The sequence below is a fragment of the Vanessa atalanta genome, chromosome 9 (assembly GCF_905147765.1).
Source record: "Vanessa atalanta chromosome 9, ilVanAtal1.2, whole genome shotgun sequence".
NCBI lineage: Eukaryota > Metazoa > Arthropoda > Insecta > Lepidoptera > Nymphalidae > Vanessa > Vanessa atalanta.
In genome coordinates this window covers 5,214,530-5,235,343 of record NC_061879.1, presented here as the reverse complement: position 1 = coordinate 5,235,343, position 20,814 = coordinate 5,214,530, and the positions used below count along the sequence as shown (strand labels likewise).

Genomic DNA, 20,814 nt, shown 5'->3' with positions numbered 1-20,814 from the left:
TTTCTAAGTTTCGGTATAATTTAATATCATTAAAGATATATCAAATTATCTTTTGTTACTGATTCTCAATGACAAAGACGCAATTTATCTTAATTTGATTGAGGACTATCAATCTGGCTTATTTTCGGGCTCCGAAACGATGACCACATATTTATCATATTGCCTCTCAACATTCCAGTGACTTCACATTTATTTTCAGGAGTGAGAATAAACATGGCCGTGTTGGCAAGGAATTGGCAGTATTTACACTTTTGTTTGACAAAATAATGTAAAGGTACTCGTTCTAAATTTGATCTCGCCCTTGCCGAATCGCCACTGTAGCCAGAGTATAGTGCGCGAGTCATGGAATATTCGGATAAACTGATCTTCAGAAAATCTCAGTCACAAATAAACTATTTATATGAGAACATTTTATAAAAATCTATCAATGTGCCGGAAGAAAAATAAGATCAGAACATAATTTTCAAAAATTAAATTTCACTTAATATTTATAGGTATGGTTATCTTATTATTGCCGCAATGTTCTGCTATAAATATGTACGAGTAGATAAATGTAATTACAACACGGTATTATATAAACATTGTAATTACTCGGATAACCGAGCATGTTTCTGTATTTTTTAGTTATAAATTTGATATGTGTAACATTAATGACAATTAAGGGCTTAGAGATAAATTAATAATTTAAACATCTTCCTCTTATAGTGCGTAGTAGTATTACAGTACAATTAATACCTGTTCCTAGAATTGTACATCCATTATCACTTTAACATCAAGAATATACTATTAATATAAATTACAACACAAAAAATAGATACACGAACAAAGTACTCTTTAAATTATTATGATGACTAACGTGAGAATAAATAAACAATATAATTAAATTAAATTTAGGTATTTCTCAAAAGAAAAACGAACATGGAATAAAGACTGTGAAATACTACTATTTAATCGTTGCTATACGTAATTATTAAACATAATATAGTAGATCTTATCGTATTTGTCTGGGTTCACCTCAATTTGAAAAAAAACACTAGGCAGAATTTTACTCTTAACCGCCTTGAAAATGGTCATATTGTAGGGTTTTCCCGCCAATGTTTTGACGTTGACTTGATATGCTCTTGATCCGCTTAATAAAAATTCCATCAAAGTACTAAACTATAAGCTACTAAACTATTTTCCTCGGAAAGCACGTAAAGCCGTTGCTCCTGCGCCAGAACTCTTTCCCGTCCTATTGGATTATGAGAGTGCATCTGTGTTGGTGCAATTGTGCAATAGTATGTCTGGCGTCTCCTGGTCTCCCTTGAGATTGGCCGTACCAGGTACGAAATCGGTCAGGACGACATCATCATCTTCACATTATTTAAGATACGATTATTGCATTCAACCCTGTCGGAACGTATAAGGAATAGGCATTTTAGAGTATTATTTAATTGTTTAATGTAAATTGTATCAAAAAATCGTTATTGAGAGATTTATACTAATTCATTAGCATATTGTGAACAATAACCATTTTAGCTAATCTTAACTGCCGACCGACGGACAGACCTCCACTCTTTACGACCGCCTTAGTAACACATAACATTAGAATAATCTCTACCAAGAATTAAAGATTATCGCCTTATGTTAATACCAATGCTAAGACCAATCGTGTGAACTCATCTCCGAATAGATTTATACGACGATTGGCATGCAGGGAGGCGTTGCTTTAATCGCGTCTTAAAATACGAGTTTAGTTTATATAAAATTAAACAGTAAATCATCTGATTATATCGTTTATACTGGTCACATACATCGAGCCTATATATTTATAAAATAATCTTTAATGTACATGTAATTAAAGTATAATTTAGAGTTAAATCAAAATAGAGTTTAATCAAGAAGCAAGTAATTAATTCGTTGGGGTTTTTTTGAGTGCATGTTAGTGGATGTTATTGTTAAGCGATTTGAATCTTTTTTTTATTGAAAAAGATTTATCTAGAGATTTTATTTACGTTTATAGAACAGAAAAATCTTTAAGGTGGAAAAACTAGATAATTCTTGATTTGTCTCTTTTAAACGACGCCGTTTCCCGTATTCCTCCTAGCGACCCGTTCCAGTTTCGCACGGCTACAATTTATTGATAAAGAAAATAAAGCGTGCTCGAAGGAATAAAATATTTAGTAGATAGGTTTATTCATTTTATAACATTTATTAATTTATTAATTTATTAGTTTAATAAAGTATGTCATAAAAAAAATGTTAATTGATTTGAGTCGAAATTTCAATATGGATCAAAAACTTTCCACGCTGACTTAATCATAAGAGTTATTTCAAAACAATGTATTGGAAAATTGTAGGTCTTAAATAGGCTTTAAGAAAGGTTCAGAATAGCATGTGTTTACCTTTAAAGATACCCATTATAACTATTGTTAACTATAACACGTTAGTAAAAAACAACTGGGTTATTGGCGAAGCATTTTTTTTCTAATTAATTATTAATACTTATTCTGATCAATATGTTAGTTACCTTGGGTGTTTAATATAGATTAAAATAGTCTCATATGATTTATGGATACTTTGGAATAAATCACCGGTTCCAAATTATGTACAACCACAAAAAAAAATCACTACGAACTAACTATGACGATAAAGTTTTTCCCCCAAATTGTAATCTTTAAGTCATGAACAAATTTTGATCTATGTTTTACTATAAAATTACGACTCATACCAATTTTGGTATTATTTCATGTATCATTAACATTTTCCTGCTAAGCGCACTCTTTTCTTTATTAGTAAATTGCACCCGTGGGAAACTGGGCGGTATACGTACTACAAACCTTATTTGCCGATGTTATATGCCTGCAGTATGTACTTCAATAAAAAACATAAATAAGAATAATACTTTATTAGTTTAAATAAAAATAAAAGTATGAACAATTAATAACAATATTACTGTAATTTAAAATATATATAATTTATCCGGGGATTGGATATTGTAAATAAATATGTATAATGCTTTATAAAAAACAATCGACAAGCAGAGTACTAATAAGCTTTACTGTATTCAAGAACATATTATTAGATTTATTCTGTAGCCTTTTTATGAGATATGCACACATCTTACAAAACACCTGATGATAATGCCCCAGAATATATAACTCATTACACAATTATAATATTGTTATATCAAGACTACATATCGTCTTTCTGCAACTACGAGTATAATGATAATTACATCAAAGTTTGAAAGTTTCATTTTACTTGGATTCGCTCACGCGCTCGAATTCGCGGTACGCTGTTAGGTAAGTTAGACATTTAATGGACGTGGACATAATATGCTCGTTTAATATATTATTCAAATAAAAAAAAAAAAAATGTTCTGTAATAATAATAATTTAATAAAACAAATATTGTATGTAAAACTACTAAATTTTTTAATGTTGAAACATTATGCGATTTACTTCAATTTGTCGTTAGTAAATTATGACTTATTGTTCACTGTGGGTATTTACTGTTATTGTTTATAGAATAGCTTCAGTAATATATTCATAAGAGGTAATTTACTAGAAGTACGCATTAAAATAGTTGAACAATAAAAGCGTATTTTTTTATCTGCTTATCTGAAATATACACACGGTTGGTGATTCGCAATTTTTTTTTAAATAATTAACACATCAGTAATATATTTTTGTATGTATATGTATATAATATATGTAATTATTAGTAATAAACGGATTCTATTTTTTAAGTTTTTCGTGAAGGTCATAAGTTGTGTAGTTTGAACGTTAATTATTATTAATATGTTACTGGCTACCCGTCTCAGTTTCTTATGGGTTCCTCGCTGCTGGCAATCGGGCCCTCTTCCGGAAGCCGCAGAGGGTCATAGCGGTGAGAGATACCACACCCTGATTAAGTGTGCTGCGTGCGACGACTATGGGAGGAAACCTCTCGCTGCCAAACGTCACCAAAGCTATGCTTGGCAGTGAGGCGTGCTGGTCGGAAATGTGTTCCTTCTGTGAAAACGTCATGTCGCAAATGGAGGCAGCGGAACGGGAGCGGAAGGTTAACGCTGCTGCAGATCTGATCCGCCGAAGAAGACCGGGGAGGAGGAAATAACGTTTCCCACACCTTTTCTTCCCATCTCAATTGGCGCCGCAGACACTAGGGGGTTCTCAGTACCCTGAGAATTCCCCCCACATAGCCGTGAAGCCCTGACAGTCGACCCTGTCAGGGCTTCATGGTAGCATACGAAAGCGAACCTGTGGCGCTCACCGAAAAGACGGAAATGGTACCGCTGTTTTTTTAATGGGTATTCCGGTGAACAAAGGCACACTAGGCATCTTGGGAACCGGCGAGTCCCCCATACCCTCCCACTTCATGTAAGGGAAACGCAGAATTCCTTTTTTAAAGCGAGAAAAAAGGGATACACAGAAAAAACATTTCAAGGACAAAGATACAAAGATTAATGATATTTTTATTTAAGCTTTACTTTCCCGGGCGTATCTCGAATTTTCATTACAATTGGATCAATGTTTAAGGAGTTTATACAAAACATCCAAATGCCATTATGGATTGTTTAGTTTTTCACGATTTTGATTTCACTAGTAATCTAAAATTAATCTGCTAGTATCTGGTGTTGCGTTTATTCGCCCACTAAGTAATATTTGGATCAAATTAGGTGAATTTTTTCTATAGGTACATGATATAAGTTTGAAACATTGATTTTTGTAAAAGCCTACTGTTAAATCAACAAGAATAAGCATCCAACGTAGACAAAAACAATTTAATAAATACAAAGCTTACTTCCGCCACGACATTTATTGCATTTTGTGTTATTTCGCTACGCGGAATGACAGAGAAGTTTTTAATGGAACAAAAATGTCTTTCTCGGTCTATTATTTCGGTTAGTGATTATTATTATTATTAAGTACTTTGTGGGGTTTATTCGGTAAATTAGTGATTAATGTATTTTTTAAGGAGTAACAGTGCGTACATTTAGATTATATAAGATTAGGTTGCGATTACTGCTTCGTCCGTTTGTAAGGACTGGTTATGATGATCGGTTGAGCATAATAAATAAAAAATACATTCAGTTTTACAATATTAGCTAAGTAAGATAATACATACAAGAAATTATTGACAGATCAATACTATTGATAATGAACCTCCCTTTTATGTGTATGTACAGTCAGAGTAAGAAAACCTTCGACAGTTTTCAAATTCATTCCTTTATCAAGTCATAAACTCTTAGTACATTTTGAAACTAAAGCATTAAACAGAAAACTGCACATAAAATTAAACTAACATAGCATGATAACTAGGTTCAAAATAGTGTATATTGCGACGTAATATGTCTTACTCAATCGGCAAAGCAGATTATCGCGCATACTGAGCACACAAAAATAGACCTTAAGGTGATGAACCTTTTCTTACCCCGAGTGTACATATGTCTAATTTTTAAAAACTTTAATTTAAAACGAATGAATTCTATAAATAAAATGCTAAAGCTTATCTTGGACTTCGAATCCACTTCATGAATTAACAGACTAAATAAAATTCAGTTTAAATATTGCACTTTGTAGTTCGGATTAACGAAAATTTAAAAGTGAACTAAAAATATCTCGTTTAATTTATTCAGCTGGCTTAAAAGCTTATTTTTATTTTTGTCTCGAATACTTTACTAAAAATAATTGGTTTTCGTATAAACGTTGAATTCGGTCGTATGTAATATAATAAATAAAAAGCATACCCATTTTTGTTCTACGGGTGTATAGTACATATTCATAGATACAGAGAGAAATGAGTGCTATGTTCCAGTTTGATGGGTGCCAGCCAGGGGAACAATTCTACTAACAAATTGTCACTTTATCGCAATGAATTCGACATAATAGTTGCCATTTAGCTGTTTCTCTATTCAACTAACACAACGATCCAGTTGCGGTTCAGTCGAAGTTGGATCGAAGTAGAATCTGGAACGTATCGTACGTAACCGTTATAAATAAGTAGAATTCTTCCCAAGTGTAACGAGTTGAAACTGAAAGGAATAACGACTTCAACTATATTTTTCTTTTTATCATATGGCAAATTTATTAGATACTTAATTTAATTGTAATTGGCACAAAACAAGGGACAGACACCTCAGTTCCCAACATTGGTGATACATAGGTTATGTAATAAATGTCACCAATGCCTTTGGCCAGGGGTGACAACTTACCAAGTGGCCATCCGCTTATCTATGTCATAAAGAATAGAATATACGTTAGCGTCAATGCTTACCATCCCATATTATGATACACCTAACTATTAGCACAAGGGACAGACAATTCAGTTCCCAACGTTGGTGATGCATTGCTTATGTATGAAATAGTAAAAATTCCTGCCCCACCAATGTCTATAGGTAGTGGTGACCACTTTCCAAGAGGCCCATTTGCCCAACCTCTTACCTATGTCATAAAATATGCGGCGTCGTCAATGATTACCATCCCATGTAATTAAATACCAAGAGTGTATAGTACGAGTGTATCGTAAATTTTGAGTTCTAAAAGGACTGTCCTTGTATGTGGCTTGTAAATCTTTGACTATTGTTTATTTCTTTCAATTTACTACAATTTGCTCAACTCGAAGTAAAGTCTTGCCAATTTATTATTTTCTCGGATAAAATTGGTATTGGCCAACGTTGCTTAATGTTCACAAATAAATAATTATAAAATAATAAGTGAGCTTTTCGATAAAAAATTAAAAAATACAATTTTAGAATTATACGTATATATTTTGTAGTAACAACTCCACTAAGTTATTTTAAATCCTAGAGATTTAAATTAACGAAAAACGATAATCATTTACTTTATAATTTAAAAATAAAGACTGTTTTTTATCTAGGTATTAACTTCAGTTAAAAAAATAGCGGGAAGTGCTTAAATAGAAGTTTGAAAATTTAAATGTAAATATATTTTAATTTTAATTACGCAAGGAATTTATTTATCATTTTATTTAAGTTCATTCTAGTTGACTAGATATTATATAACATACTATGTGTCTTATAACACTTACTATGTGTCTAATTTGTTAGTAACTAATTAGACACATAGTAAGTGTTTCTTCGTCCAAGGAGACTTTCACTGTCACCTGGTATCAAAATCAAAATCTTTATTTAAGTAGGTTTTTATAACTTTTGTTGTTGATTCTCTAATCAATGCGTTGCTACTCACGGGATTTATTGTTCTCATTTATACATTTCTGGATCAAGGCTACCTCTCTCAATGAGGAGGTATGGAGCTTATTCCACCATGGTGCTCCAACGCGGGTTATTAGATTCATTAAAATTAGACACTTGCAGGATACATCTAGATGTTTTCTTTTAACAAAATTCATGGGTAATTGTAATGTGTAAAAAATTCAGTGATGCTTGTCTGGGTTTGAACCCGTATTCATCGGTTAAGATGCACGTGCTTTTACCACTACGCCATCTTAGCTTGATATGATTACGATATTATATAAGGATATTTTTCTCTTATATAATAATCGGATAGCAGAACTATTAATTAATTATGAGTGTGATGTACCCACTTAGATGAACATGTAATATTTTGACAGTCTGTTAAATGACGTAAATAGTAAGAAGATGACAATGACATTCGTACAATTATGTTATGAAATTTCAGTAGATCAGGATGACAATATAAATTCAAGCTTGATAATAATTCTCCAACAAATATATTTCTCAATCACTCGCAATCATCAACTCATTTATCGTGACAGATCAATCTTTTAAAATAAATAGAAGTAAGTATTTGTGCCGTCTTAAATAGAATAGTATTATTTAAAGTTTAACAAATTATTAAACAACTAATTTACATCATTACATTACATTAACAGCCTGTAAATTTCCCACTGCTGGGCTAAGACCTCCTCTCCCTTTGAGGAGAAGGTTTGGAGCATATTCCACCACGCTGCTCCAATGCGGGTTGGTGGAATACACATGTGGCAGAATATTGTTCAAATTAGACACATGCAGGTTTCCTCACGATGTTCTCCTTCACCGCCGAGCACGAGATGAATTATAAACACAAATTAAGCACATAAAAATTCAGTGGTGCCGGCCTGGGTTTGAACCCGCAATCATCGTTTGTGATGTACGCGTTTTAACCACTGGGCCATCTCGGCACACTAACAACGACTAATTACAACAATAATTTTATAATTACATAATAATATAAAATAAATAGTTTCGATTATAACCATTATATGTAATGTGATATTATTAATTATGATATAACACCGTATTGGAGGCTAGGGTTACTCGCTAACAGTTATTATTATAATGGCAAGGTTCAGAGCCAAAAATAATCTTTCTGTGTATGATTGCCTTATATAAATATATTAAATATATATATTATTTATGTTCTATGTAGACAATAAGTTAAACGAATTTTATTTGTAACTTGCTGTTTCCAGCGGCTTTGCTCGCGTGGAAATTGATTATATTATCTACAGAATAATATTACGTTAATATAAGACCTCTTTGTATACCATAAGACAATATTTGTGGTTCGACTTTTGTGGGCTAGACCAAACTGCTCGTAGAGCTCACTGTCGAACAGAATATTTAAAACTGTCCATGCGAAAAAAATCTTCTCTTAGGCCTACTCCTGCCTTTTTAAAGATTTGACCTTTTGCTTTATCAATTGTCATCACAAGCAGAGGTTAAGCACGAACTGTACTCTCTTGAGCTTAAAGAGTTATTCTGATGGTATCAAAGATATTCTTCCAGGTCTTAAATTCATCTGTATATATTCTTGGCGCGCCAATTTTCTAAGTTAAAAAATGATGTCAGGGCTAAAATATCCAGAAACGCTTAATTCTCCTCATTTTTAATAATATTCCCAAAAATAAAGTTTCATGTTTCTAACTTAAAAAATGACGAACTTCCATTCAAACTATAAACCCCTATTTCCCCCTTAGGGATAGAATTTACAAAAATGCTTTCTTAGTGGGTGTTACTCAATAAAACAATCCTACTCACCAAATTTCATAGCCCTAACTTTAATAGTTTACGCTCTGCGATGATTAATCAGTCAGTCAGGACATGTTATTTTATACATTTTTGTTACAGCTGCCATGATTATTTCCAGCATTATATATAGTCTATCATTTGCTCAATCCCATGTTCTTACTTTATACCAATTTTTAAAAGGATCGATTCAATCGTTCTTGAGTTATAGCGGGACTTACATACAAAAATTTGTAAAAATGGTAAAACTCATGTCAGTGAGTCATAAAACGAATATTTGTGACGAAATCGACAAAAAACTTGAGTGCACAGACAGACTCTACAGATTTATATAGTAGTAAGTATATATCGACATCGTTTTATGGCATGAGCGGGACCTATTGAACTCATTTCCTCTAGCGAAGGCCAACTATAAATCTGAACTATTTTTAGTAGGGAGGCTCTGACTTTGGGTCGTTTGGGTGAACAACTTGTTATGGAGTCTATTCTTTTGCTCATGAATAATATAAAACACATTGTGGTTATATATTTTTTTTTATTCGTTTGAATGACCAAATGAACTTTTAATATTTGTAAACAATAAATACAGATTTATTGTTGTATAAAGTTGTTTTTATACTCATGTGGTTTCTTAACTAGAGTTTTAATGCTTTTTTTAATTAATCTTTATGTTAATCAAATTAATGTTGCGAAACTTTTAATTGTTTTTTTTTTTAATATTTCGTTTAAAAACTTATTTAATTGCTACGTCTAACAAGATATAATTTTAATTTTGTAAATTAATCTGAATCAAAAAGATAAAAAAAATATTGTAAATGTATACACTGCTTTTTGTTGTAATTATTGGGTTTTGATGATATCATATATTTTTTTTATCTAGGTGACGTTGTCGAAGTGGTGTAGGCGAGGCGGCCCGCGGCTAGAAAGATCATACAGCGCTATATTAGCTTCTCAAAGGCATCGTGCTGCGATAAGAGCTGCACAGCGTCAAAGGCAACCTCCCAACTCCCGATTGCTCCGGCGTCTGTCCACCGCCTCCTCGCAACTGTACGACGCGCCACCCATAGCGCAGGTAAGGTCAGGCAAATAACATTCATTATAGCTTTGGGTTACAGCACAAAGCGCATCAGATGGTGTTGGTTTGCAAAATAAAATATACTTTTAGATGCAAAATGGAAAATTGTAGTGTAGTAGTGTATCTAAAAATTTGAATCACCCGCCGCGTCTCTTTTTATGATTATACCTATGTTTCCGCTATTTTTTTTTACTACTCCGAACATTTTAAATTTGTTTTAGTCTAGCGATATTTAAATGTTTTTTGCACTTTTATATAAATGGATGGATGGATAGACGTTACATGCGCTGCCCGTCTATCAGTAGGATTTATACTTTTATTTATGTTGTATTGGAGTCCTAAACTTTTTTCAGAGAAACATCTGTATTTAATCCGCGTTGTAACTAAAACAACATGACCCTATCGCAAAAATGATTGTAACGCCTTTGGCACTATTACAGTCAAAAACTTTGCCGTTAAGATTTGCTTTTAAATCACCGGTTAAAGAAAGTATATATAAATACGTATAGATTTTTTATGAAGAAGATTTTGTTTCGTTTTAGGTAGATGACGCGATTTATTCAACAATTGGCATACATAAAGCAGGTTTACATTAGCCGGATTTTGATAGATAAGATCAGATACTGTATTTTGACGACTAATATGACGGAAGGAGATAAATTTACTTGGTATTAAGTGTGTACCTTCACTCGTTTGATATTCCACCGCCCGATAGCAATGCAAGAATTGTTTTGTTCGATATATTTGAATGATTACACATACAGTTAAAAGGCAAAACTGCATCGTTTTTTGTTATTTACATTTGTTTTTGGCGATTATGAAGGCAATTTACTATTACGCATGTAATGTTAATATCTATAAGTGTTACTTATTATTGATAAGAAGTAGTAGGACGAAGAATACGTCCGCAGCAATCTCGGTATACGCGTAATTACATTGCAAGAGAGCGTGCAACGTCTGTATGTTACGTCTGTATTAGATTGGCAACAACATAAGTTGTTGCCAATCTAAACATCACAGGGTCTATACTCAGAGGGCGAATGAAGACAAATATAATGTTCGTAAAGTAACAAATATAGACTTATTGTAAAGTATTTTAATAATTCTAAGATAAAGTAATTGTATTTTATTGATTCTAAAGACCCAAAACTTTGTAAAAGTTGTCCAAAACTATTTTATATAGTTTAAAAATGATGCCTCGCCCAATAAAATCACAGCAAAATATTTTTTGTCACTAACAAACATCCACTAACCAAAAAGCAAGGAAACTTAATATACTTATAGGCAGTTCTGTAAACTCGAAATTAGCTTTAGATCCTTTTATAGATATTCATTTAAACGAGCACTTACAAAAAATAATCTCGAAGTGGGTCGCGGAGGTTTCAAAACAATAAATCCTAACTTCCCTTTTTATAACCTTTTTTAACTCTGTATCTCAAAGATTTGAAATTTGGAAGACATATTTGCGACTATTACTACACACGAGGGACACGATAATTTGCTTTTAAGTTGTAACAAAATCTCCTCCTTAACTTTTATTTATTGGCGGGTGCGATGAAAAGTGACATCATAATAAATATCTTCGACGTGAATATTTCAATGACAGAAAATTTGCTTTTTTTTATACTTCCTACCTCGAAAAAAGGTCGAGGGGCGGAAATGTCAATCCTTTAAACTAACTGCCGTTTCATATTTAAGGGTCGCATTTTATGCGCACATTAATTATAACGTGATTTATTTTATAAAGACCATTATCTGGTTTTAGTAACCTCAATATCCAATTGCAGGTTATTGGTTGCTGAAATTTCTATATTTTATTTAGGAGCTAACATGGCCCAGTGGGTAGAACACGGTATATCTTAACCAAAGATTAAAAAAACTCAGAAACTAATGTAATATTTGCAGGATTGTATTAGTTTGATTTAGCCAAAATAGTCATCGAAGAGTGTAGCATACTCGATAGTTAGAAATTACTAAGTAAATAGGTCATATTTCTGATTGAAAGCTTTTACAAATTATAGAAAAGGGCAGTTCGGGTGTGTGCCCTAGATTTTTCGTGAAAATCATAACATTAATCACTTCACATATTCAGGACAGGAATCGTCACGGGCATCATACCTAATTTTGCGAGCTAGAAGTGAGTCAGCACTGTCGTATCGCTGTTGGTATTAATAGTCTCCTGATACGCTTGCGTGTATAGTCTTTTAATGTCGGTATGATGTTTTTAATATTGGTAATAAGTCGAGTTAGTCGTAGTATATTAGGTATATCTGTCTCTTTCTCTAGCTTTATATTTTGGTGGTATAATAAGCATTAAGTCTTTAACTATATACAAATAAGATGTAAGAATGGTTTTAGAATAAATCATGACCGCAAAAAATGAACCAGCCCTCTTGTCTCCAGTGTAGGCATTAAGGCGAGGATATAATCATGTATTTACTACTTTCATGAAAAAAAAAATTCGTTTTACTGTAATAAAATTAAAACAGCAGCTTTAAATACCACACATATTTATGTCGTAATATATTTTTCATGCAGTAATTGTAATTGTATGAATGTACATAATATTAACAAAATTAATATTTATAAACCAAATGATATTAAGTAATTGTTAATTGTATAAGTTTTTTTGTTTTAATTTTTGTATAACTTTGAATATTTGCGTATGAATTAATAAATTAATTTCCGTTTTCCTGTTGCCAAATGATGGGTTTGTATTGCAGTACCTAATTAGGCATAATAATAATGTTCTGACTAAATAACACGGTCAATGATTTTATAACTGTCCATTAGATGATGCAGATAATGTGTTTATTTGTTCCCCTTTTGATTAGAGGAGTCTCTAGAAGTGGATGTTATGCTCCTTGCTCAACTTAAAACACAGATCACAATCAATTCAATTGTGAGATCCACTACAATTATATAATGTTAAACAATCATCACATGAAAAAAATATCAAGTCTAATGTAGTGCACGAGTGTGTGCGTAAACTCACACTAACACGATATGTGAGAGGAAATCAGCTGCTGAAAGGCTTTACGTATTTTGCAAAGCCAAACGTCTGGCTATATTTTTATCAAAATATAATAACTTTTATCGAACCTCGTTATCTCCACTGTTATTTTTGATTTCGTTTAACCATTTGACCACCGACAGAAGTCAGTCAAATAGTTAAGCTTTTACAATTTTATTGCATAATCATGTTTTTTCTAAAATCTTTTTAATATGGAGTTGTCATTGAATAAGTTTGCTTCGTAAATATGATACTTATGTGCCTACGGCATGTCATTGATAAGACAAGACAATGAAATGAAATGAAAAAAAATTCCACGTAGTAAAACTATTTATTTTTCAAATATTTCTTATAGTTTTGCATATTTCGCATAGTTGTGTCCATGGAACGACTCATATCGAGTAGGTCGTTCTATGCATAGAACTATGCGGGCCAATTATGTACATATGTGTATACAAGATATTTAGTTGCAATAAATTACATTTTTTATGTCAAAACGATTTTAAAAAAAAAAGAAATACCATACCTAATGTATTTGCAGTCAAATCTTAATCTTATCGCAAATAAGAATTGAAATAAAATTAGTAAGCTAACAACATTTTTGGTATTAAAGTAATAATATTTTGATATATAAATATTTTTGATCTAAGTGAATTTGTTAAGAAAGTCGCTCCTTGAACACGATTATGGATGGGGTTCAGAAGATTCAATAAAATATATTACGCGATAATAATCGACGATTGCTCTACATCAGTGTATTAGGATTAGAACGATGGTTGGAACTGAAAATATATCATAAGGAAAAGAAATCGTTAAAATGTTTTATGGTAACAAAGTCCATGAAAGTGGAAAATATTCCTCCATGCTCACAAATGTGAAAATAGTAGCGAATAGTCTGAATGTGTGAAGAAGTGGGTTAAGGAAAAGGAAAGAAATTCTGAAATAGACACCAAAAATAATACGTCAAATGGTTTTGCACAAGATTTGGCGCCACTCTGTTTTGTGATAGTCGTCATTGAGACTACTTAGTTTTACAAATATACAAAATATGCTTGATTCTGTTTAGTTTAAAGGACATAATCGAATATTGACTAGTATAAAAAATAATGTGCAAGAAAATGTTTAAGTGCATCTCATCAGAACCAGAAAGAAGCAAAAGAGTAAATGTCGCATTAAAAGTAGTAATTCTATTGATTTATAATTACTTTATGACATCTTGTTGCTGATTTAGGATGCCTTAGGAAGTTCGATCTCATATAGGAATAAGAATTTCGATTTCTGTTTATTACATTTTCATAAATCAATTTAATCGAATCGCTTTCGAATGATTTTAATCATATTTTTAGCATGTGAAATTATATGTTGGCATTATTATTAATTTTAAGTACTTTAAAACAGTTGTCAAATACGATATTATAATCTTAGTAATAAAATAAATTAAATAATAGTTGAATTATAGGTTATGTTAAAGCACCTTAAAAATGTTTCTCCCTTAACTTTTTTAAAAATAAACTTATTATGAGATTTTCTAAAGTGTGACATTGTTGTGTAACTTAAGTCAGATGCATTATTTTTCTTCGTTTTTATCATAAACCGAGGTTCCTCAAACAGATGAAATAATAAACTACATAATTCACATAGATTATTAACTTATAGACAGTATAATAACTCCGTTAACCTAGACAATTAACATTAACATTCGATAGCCACTTTTATGCCAACTTAAATATATATCAAACTAGCGACCCGCCCCGGCTTCGCACGGGTTCAATGCTGATACTAAATATACTGCGATTGTCTTAATATACAACCTCCACAGCTTTATTTTGTTTTGTTATTATATCTATCTCGTAGGGTTCAGCAAGTGTTTACAGTGTAAGCGAAAAAAAAAATTTTTTATTGCTACATTACTTTATAAACCTCTAAAGTTATCAATGTTTATACATATAAAACTTTCCCTTGAATCACTCCCACTTCTAAAACCGCATCGAAATCCGTTGCGTAGTTTTAAGGATTTAAGCATACATAGGTACGGAAGCGACTTTATATTATGTGTGGTATATTCTTGACATAAAGGACTAAATTTTGCTTTTAGCATGTAGTAGCATATAACTCTTTTCTGATATCACTACGAATTATATTTTGATTGAAATGTCAATTTGATTTTATATTATTAAGAAGAACAAAAAATATATTAAAACTGTAGCTAAACAAAAAACTAAACTAAACAGAAAAAAGTCCTTCATACTTTAATATTATAACATCAAGGTATACAAGACGTATGTGGTAAAGAGCACGAAGTAGAATTGTTAAAGGAATAAGGGCTTGTATGCTCTTGTGCATTACAAAACAATGGCTGTCATCTGTCAGTTTGCGTTATAAAGATATCTAATAGGATAAATACGTTATTTTTAATGTAAGTAGATGTGTTGAAGAAGCGTTGTTACGGGTTAGGTTGGTTTTATTCTTGCAATATAATTTAAAGCACACATGTACAAGTATGACATTAAAAAATTGAGTACAACATAAAATAATAACAGAGATATTAGCGAAAAAGTGTATGTAGTCTACATGTACAATAACTGTACAATAACTGTTTTAAAATGATAACAAAATTCGATATTTTGCAAGATTAAAGTTTACGGGGAAGATGGATTAAAACTTCATATAAAATTTCCGATGGTTGTAAGAAATGGAGTTGGTAACGCATTAGGAACACTGATTGATTGGTGCTCGAGCTGTCAAAAGTAAAATAAATGGTTGGACGGATAAAAACAGACTTAAAAAGATATTTAAATTATATTTTTTTGAGTTGCTTGTCCGATCTCTCCGGCAATATCTCTTAAAATGACTAAGCCTACTTGAATACTATTTATATTTAAATTTTTATTTTCGTTGTTTTTGGACGCTTTGATTTTGATGCAATTTATGAACAATCTAAAATGTGGCTCTATAGAAAATATAAAAATCGAAAAAATAATATATACTTCTACTAAATTTATATTTTGATAACCTACACGAATATATAAACGCTACATTTAACCATTGCAATTACGATAGATTTCTATAAATTTCTAAAAGTCCCTGATAAATTGTTACTGTATAAATCTTGACCGCGTGGAATGGTGGCAAGGATGTTAGCAGCATTTCCCCGTTGAATTATAATTAGAATATACGCTACTTCTAATATGATTTTCTACCTGGTAATAAAAATATGCAGACAGTCCCGTGAAGTGGAGACACAAATATAACAAACAATAATATACATATTTTTATATTATTTTTTGTTTATTAAGTAATAAATTTAATATAATACAAGTTATAAAAATATACATTAAATATTATTTTTATAACAAAAATAACCACACGAATGTGTCGTGAAAAAGAATAAAGTATTACAATACTTTAAATTAAAATACTACATTACGATTATAATTATGTACCTATGTTGTAGAAGCGGATTCCAAGATATATATACATATATGATATAATATATTATATTATTCTTAAACAATGTTTTATTCAATAAATTCCCAGCAACGTTGTATTTTGGGAATCAAAATGAATATAATTATGAATATTATATAAAAATGTGAGCAATAAGTACATGTTTGTTTTATGCGTTTTTTTATTTCAAGTTTTATATTCGCAAATTTTCTCATCCTTCATTTTAAATGTCAGAACACAATAAAATAATAGAGTAATTAAAATATGTTATATTACTTAATTTTATGAAGGTTTTTTGTTTTTTCTGACACTTGTTCAAATAAATATTTTCATTTATTATTATTAATTACAAGACTCATCTGTGTGCTATTCTCCGTAGTTCCCTGTTCCCATTTACACATGGGTTTTACTTCATAAAATTATTCCAACTATTTGTATTAGGCGGCTATGTCTACACAATTGGGAAAGGGATTGTATAGAAGTGTGTGCATAAACCCAAATGAAAGTATCTTCACTCTCTTTATCTTCACTCTCATAATCTGAAAGGACAGTAATCCGATATGACTGGAAAGTGTTGACGGGAAAACGCAAAAACTTTTTACTTTTTAGCTTTTATAGCTGGCTAACTATAAGACTAGCTATTCAACCAACGGGAAGTCAATTACATGAATACTACTTCTACTCCTAACTTGATAGTTCATTTGTATTCAATGGAAGTAGATATTCGTATTCCTAAGCTGAAAGGTGAAAGGTAGAGAAAATTATGACCGGAACAGTTTTACTACAAATATAATCCATGGGACGTCGAGTGCAAGATTCTTAAAATAAAGAAAGAGAAAAAGTTTTTCTAAAAGTGCCATAACATTATCATTATATTTGGGAGTTATTGAGGCATTTGAATTAGCGTAGCGAATAGTAATACGGTTATTTCATAGATTTGATTAGTAAAATAACTTGTCGTTTATTTCTAAATCGCAGTAAAAGAACAAAAAAGAAAACAAAACTGTATTTTCCAAACCACGTCATCGTTAAGTAAATCGGAGCAAGCGTACGACTCTGTTATATAACTTATCTTTGCGTTCTCTTTTGTTGCGATTTTTTGTTTCAAGGAACGCTAATCTTACTTGGCTTTTACGTCAAGTTTGTTCTTAAAAGTAGAGAGCATTCGTTCATTTCATGCAGGACATATAATTATTTTATTTTATTCAAGCTATGCAATTTCATTATTGGAAAAGAGTAACTACTGTGTTTTTAGCTGGTTCGATAGAATCTACATTGCGAACTGTCGATGGCTTTGAATGCATCTTGTAAAATGATCATTCAATATTCCTCGCAAGGACCTACTTGAATTAAGCATATTTTATATAAACGGAGATTGTTGTGCGTGTGCAAATGCCAGTTATGATATGTAGTAATGTTTTAATTATTAAAGTGTAATAAGAGAATTACACTTTCAATAAACTAATCTTTAATTATTTTTATTTTCAGTCCTATCATCGGTCCGATCTCACCATCGTAAAGGAGGTTCCAGACGTCAGTTGGATTTGGAAGCAACATCTACCTGAGAGATCAGATTCCTGCACTTCACCACGGAGCATTTCAAATTCCAGTCTTCATGAACTCGATCAGGAGCTAAGTAGAGAGGAGTTAGCAACCTTCATGTACCAAGTTAACTGCAATATTGGCGCAATTACCTGAGACACGTCAGTTTAGGGTGCTCGATAGACCATCCTAAACTTATTTTTGAAGGAAAATCTGAAATGAAATCAGTAACTAGCTAATACCCGGCATGGGCCGCAATGCCGCTTTAAATTGTTTTGTAAACAGTCATTCGATACGACACGCGCGCAACTTATGGTATTAAACCCGAATCAGGACAAATAAAAATACATTAATTTTTACATATATAAATAAACGAGATACTGGGTGTCTGTTTTATGTATAATGCGAATGAAAAAAAGAGTTTCATGTTGGTAATACATTATTTTGTGTCGTCTAATGGTATGAGAGCTAGCAAAGTGTTCGGTAATCTTTTTAGTCAACTGATTTCCTGTTCTTATTAAAGCTCGGGGATGCTGCCCATCTGGCTGTTGGGACCGGTCGCGTTTCCCTGTGCGTATCCCATTTGTACAGTTGCTAATTACTAATTTTTAAATAATTTTGCTGTCGATTTTTAATTTCATCATATTTTTTTGTGATTCTTTTAGTAATACAAAGTTAAATGGCCAGACAATTTTGACTCTGCTAACTCCGGAGCACTGGAGCTCCGATGTTAGTAACGGTAAACGATTTTTGTTCGCGACTTTGCTAGGTGTTATACCATAACGCCCGGTTACTATTTTCGGAGACAATTTGTTTGGCTTATGGAAGTACGTTTACGAGACGTAAGTTAAATTCAGCTTCCATTGCGTTGCGACTTACGGATGGTGCGGTAAATGTTAAATATATCAGTGTATAAATAACAAAAAAATCGACGTCAATTAGATAAATTTATTACCCATAAGCGTAACAAATATTATTTGAATAAAGTAACCGGGCTTAAATGTGATGTACTTTGATATATAATATTAAGGTGTTTATATAAGAAGTGGTAGTGCAATATAAGTAATTATATTTTTAGGCAAAAAGGAATATATATTATATTTTGATATTAATGTGTAAGTGTTATGTTTGTGTTTATGCGTGAAATGTGATATAAAATAATTATAAGATTAATAAGGTACATTTTATTTAGCAGTTTTGTTTGCGGACATTGAACATGAAAATACAATTTTTATATGAACGAAGAACGCTTTCATTTTCCAGTGTGATATTACCAAATAAAATAAAAATAATATTGACTCCATATCAGATATAGTTACATTGAATAATATGAACATACGTCACGTTAATTCCATTCCAGAAGGGGTGCAGCTAGATCCAGAGAGAAGATATATTCAAACATTAAATTAATAAGAACATTTATTTATTTAATTTACTATTAATTTCAGTTTTAAGTTATATGAATGTGTTAGGAAGTCCTATTTTTATGAGAATAAAAATACGTAATATATCTGTTTGAGATATGACTATATATGACCGATTAATAATAATATTTATAAATAACTAAATCATTAACACAGTACAACAAAAACTATTGTATACTGTTGTCAAAATATATAAATAGTCCAATGTATATATAATTTTTTAAATTTTAATATATATATTAAAATACAAGATATTTTGAGTATTTTATCTGACATTGCATACTCTTTAATGCGAAAAATGTAAATATTTTTAACTTAATAAGTTTTGTTTCAATAGTTTGCTACACGGTTTGACTGCCAGTGGCCACTAGAGGGCGCTGCAACAGATCAACTCTACGATTAATATTACGATTAATATTGGATTCAACTGATCTAGTGACTAGAAAATTACTTTACCTCTTGCTCTGTGGTCAAGGAAAATATCAGTAGAAAACCTGGATATGTCAGATGGAACTATCTATCTACAAAAAAGGAGATAAGGCGTTTCTTAAGCCGTGGGCACTTACCAACCGTTACTTTACTTTATTTATCAAAGCAGTTTTATTTTACTATTTTAACATTGCAGAGAGACAGTTACCTAAATGTACATAAACTTTCTATGGAAGATTGCCTTTGAAAGATGGAAAAACGATGTAAGTAAATCATGAAAACAAAGCAGCGCTACCGGATCACCTCTTATAAATGAACTGAACCACGAAGAACTATTATATTTACAATCTCACAACAAGTTTCTTAAGCTTTTGTTTAAAAGTTTTTTTATATAATGAAAGAGCTGGGTTTTACATAGATTAGCAGTTAAGAAAGGTAGTTTTCTGCGTACAAAGTCACAATAATCTTTTGGACGGCGTGTATTTTCTTTAGAATAAAATATAACAAAAAATATTAAAATTTTATTCTTAATACTGTGATGATATTTAAATTTTAGGGTTCATCTAGTATCTAGTATCAGTTCTACAAAGCATGTGGTAGCGGAATAAGGGCTACTTTTACGATGACGGTGAACGACTTTTATACATGACGATAAGCTTTTATTTATGCATACACTCGTATGTAGTTTGTTTGAAATTAGTAATTTATTGTTTAAAAAAAATGGGTTTTTCCGATCAGGTGAAATAATATTTCTGGGTACTTACCGCTGACCATGGGATAAGGCGTAAAATGTATTTTGTTAGTGTGGTTATAAATATGTGTTCACTTTTGTCTTAATTATTGCTTCAAGTTTTGGTTTTGTTATTTTTTTGTTATCATTGTATCGCTTATT

General features: G+C 31.4%; 1 protein-coding gene across 2 annotated transcripts in view; it reads left to right on the top strand.

Moving 5' to 3' along the window:
* LOC125066556 (pyrokinin-1 receptor-like) overlaps window positions 1-18,308 on the top strand; it is a 49,943-nt gene extending 31,635 nt beyond the window's left edge. The window contains exons 5-6 of one of the 2 annotated variants that reach the window (XM_047674680.1): window positions 9,873-10,064; window positions 18,016-18,308. In XM_047674680.1, the coding sequence (XP_047530636.1) occupies window positions 9,873-10,064; window positions 18,016-18,225 (402 nt within the window). In that variant the 3' untranslated portion in view covers window positions 18,226-18,308. Of the gene's footprint in view, window positions 1-9,872; window positions 10,070-18,015 lie in introns of both variants that reach the window. The other variant, XM_047674681.1, reaches the window with a different exon arrangement.
* The last annotated feature ends 2,506 nt before the right edge of the window (window positions 18,309-20,814 follow it).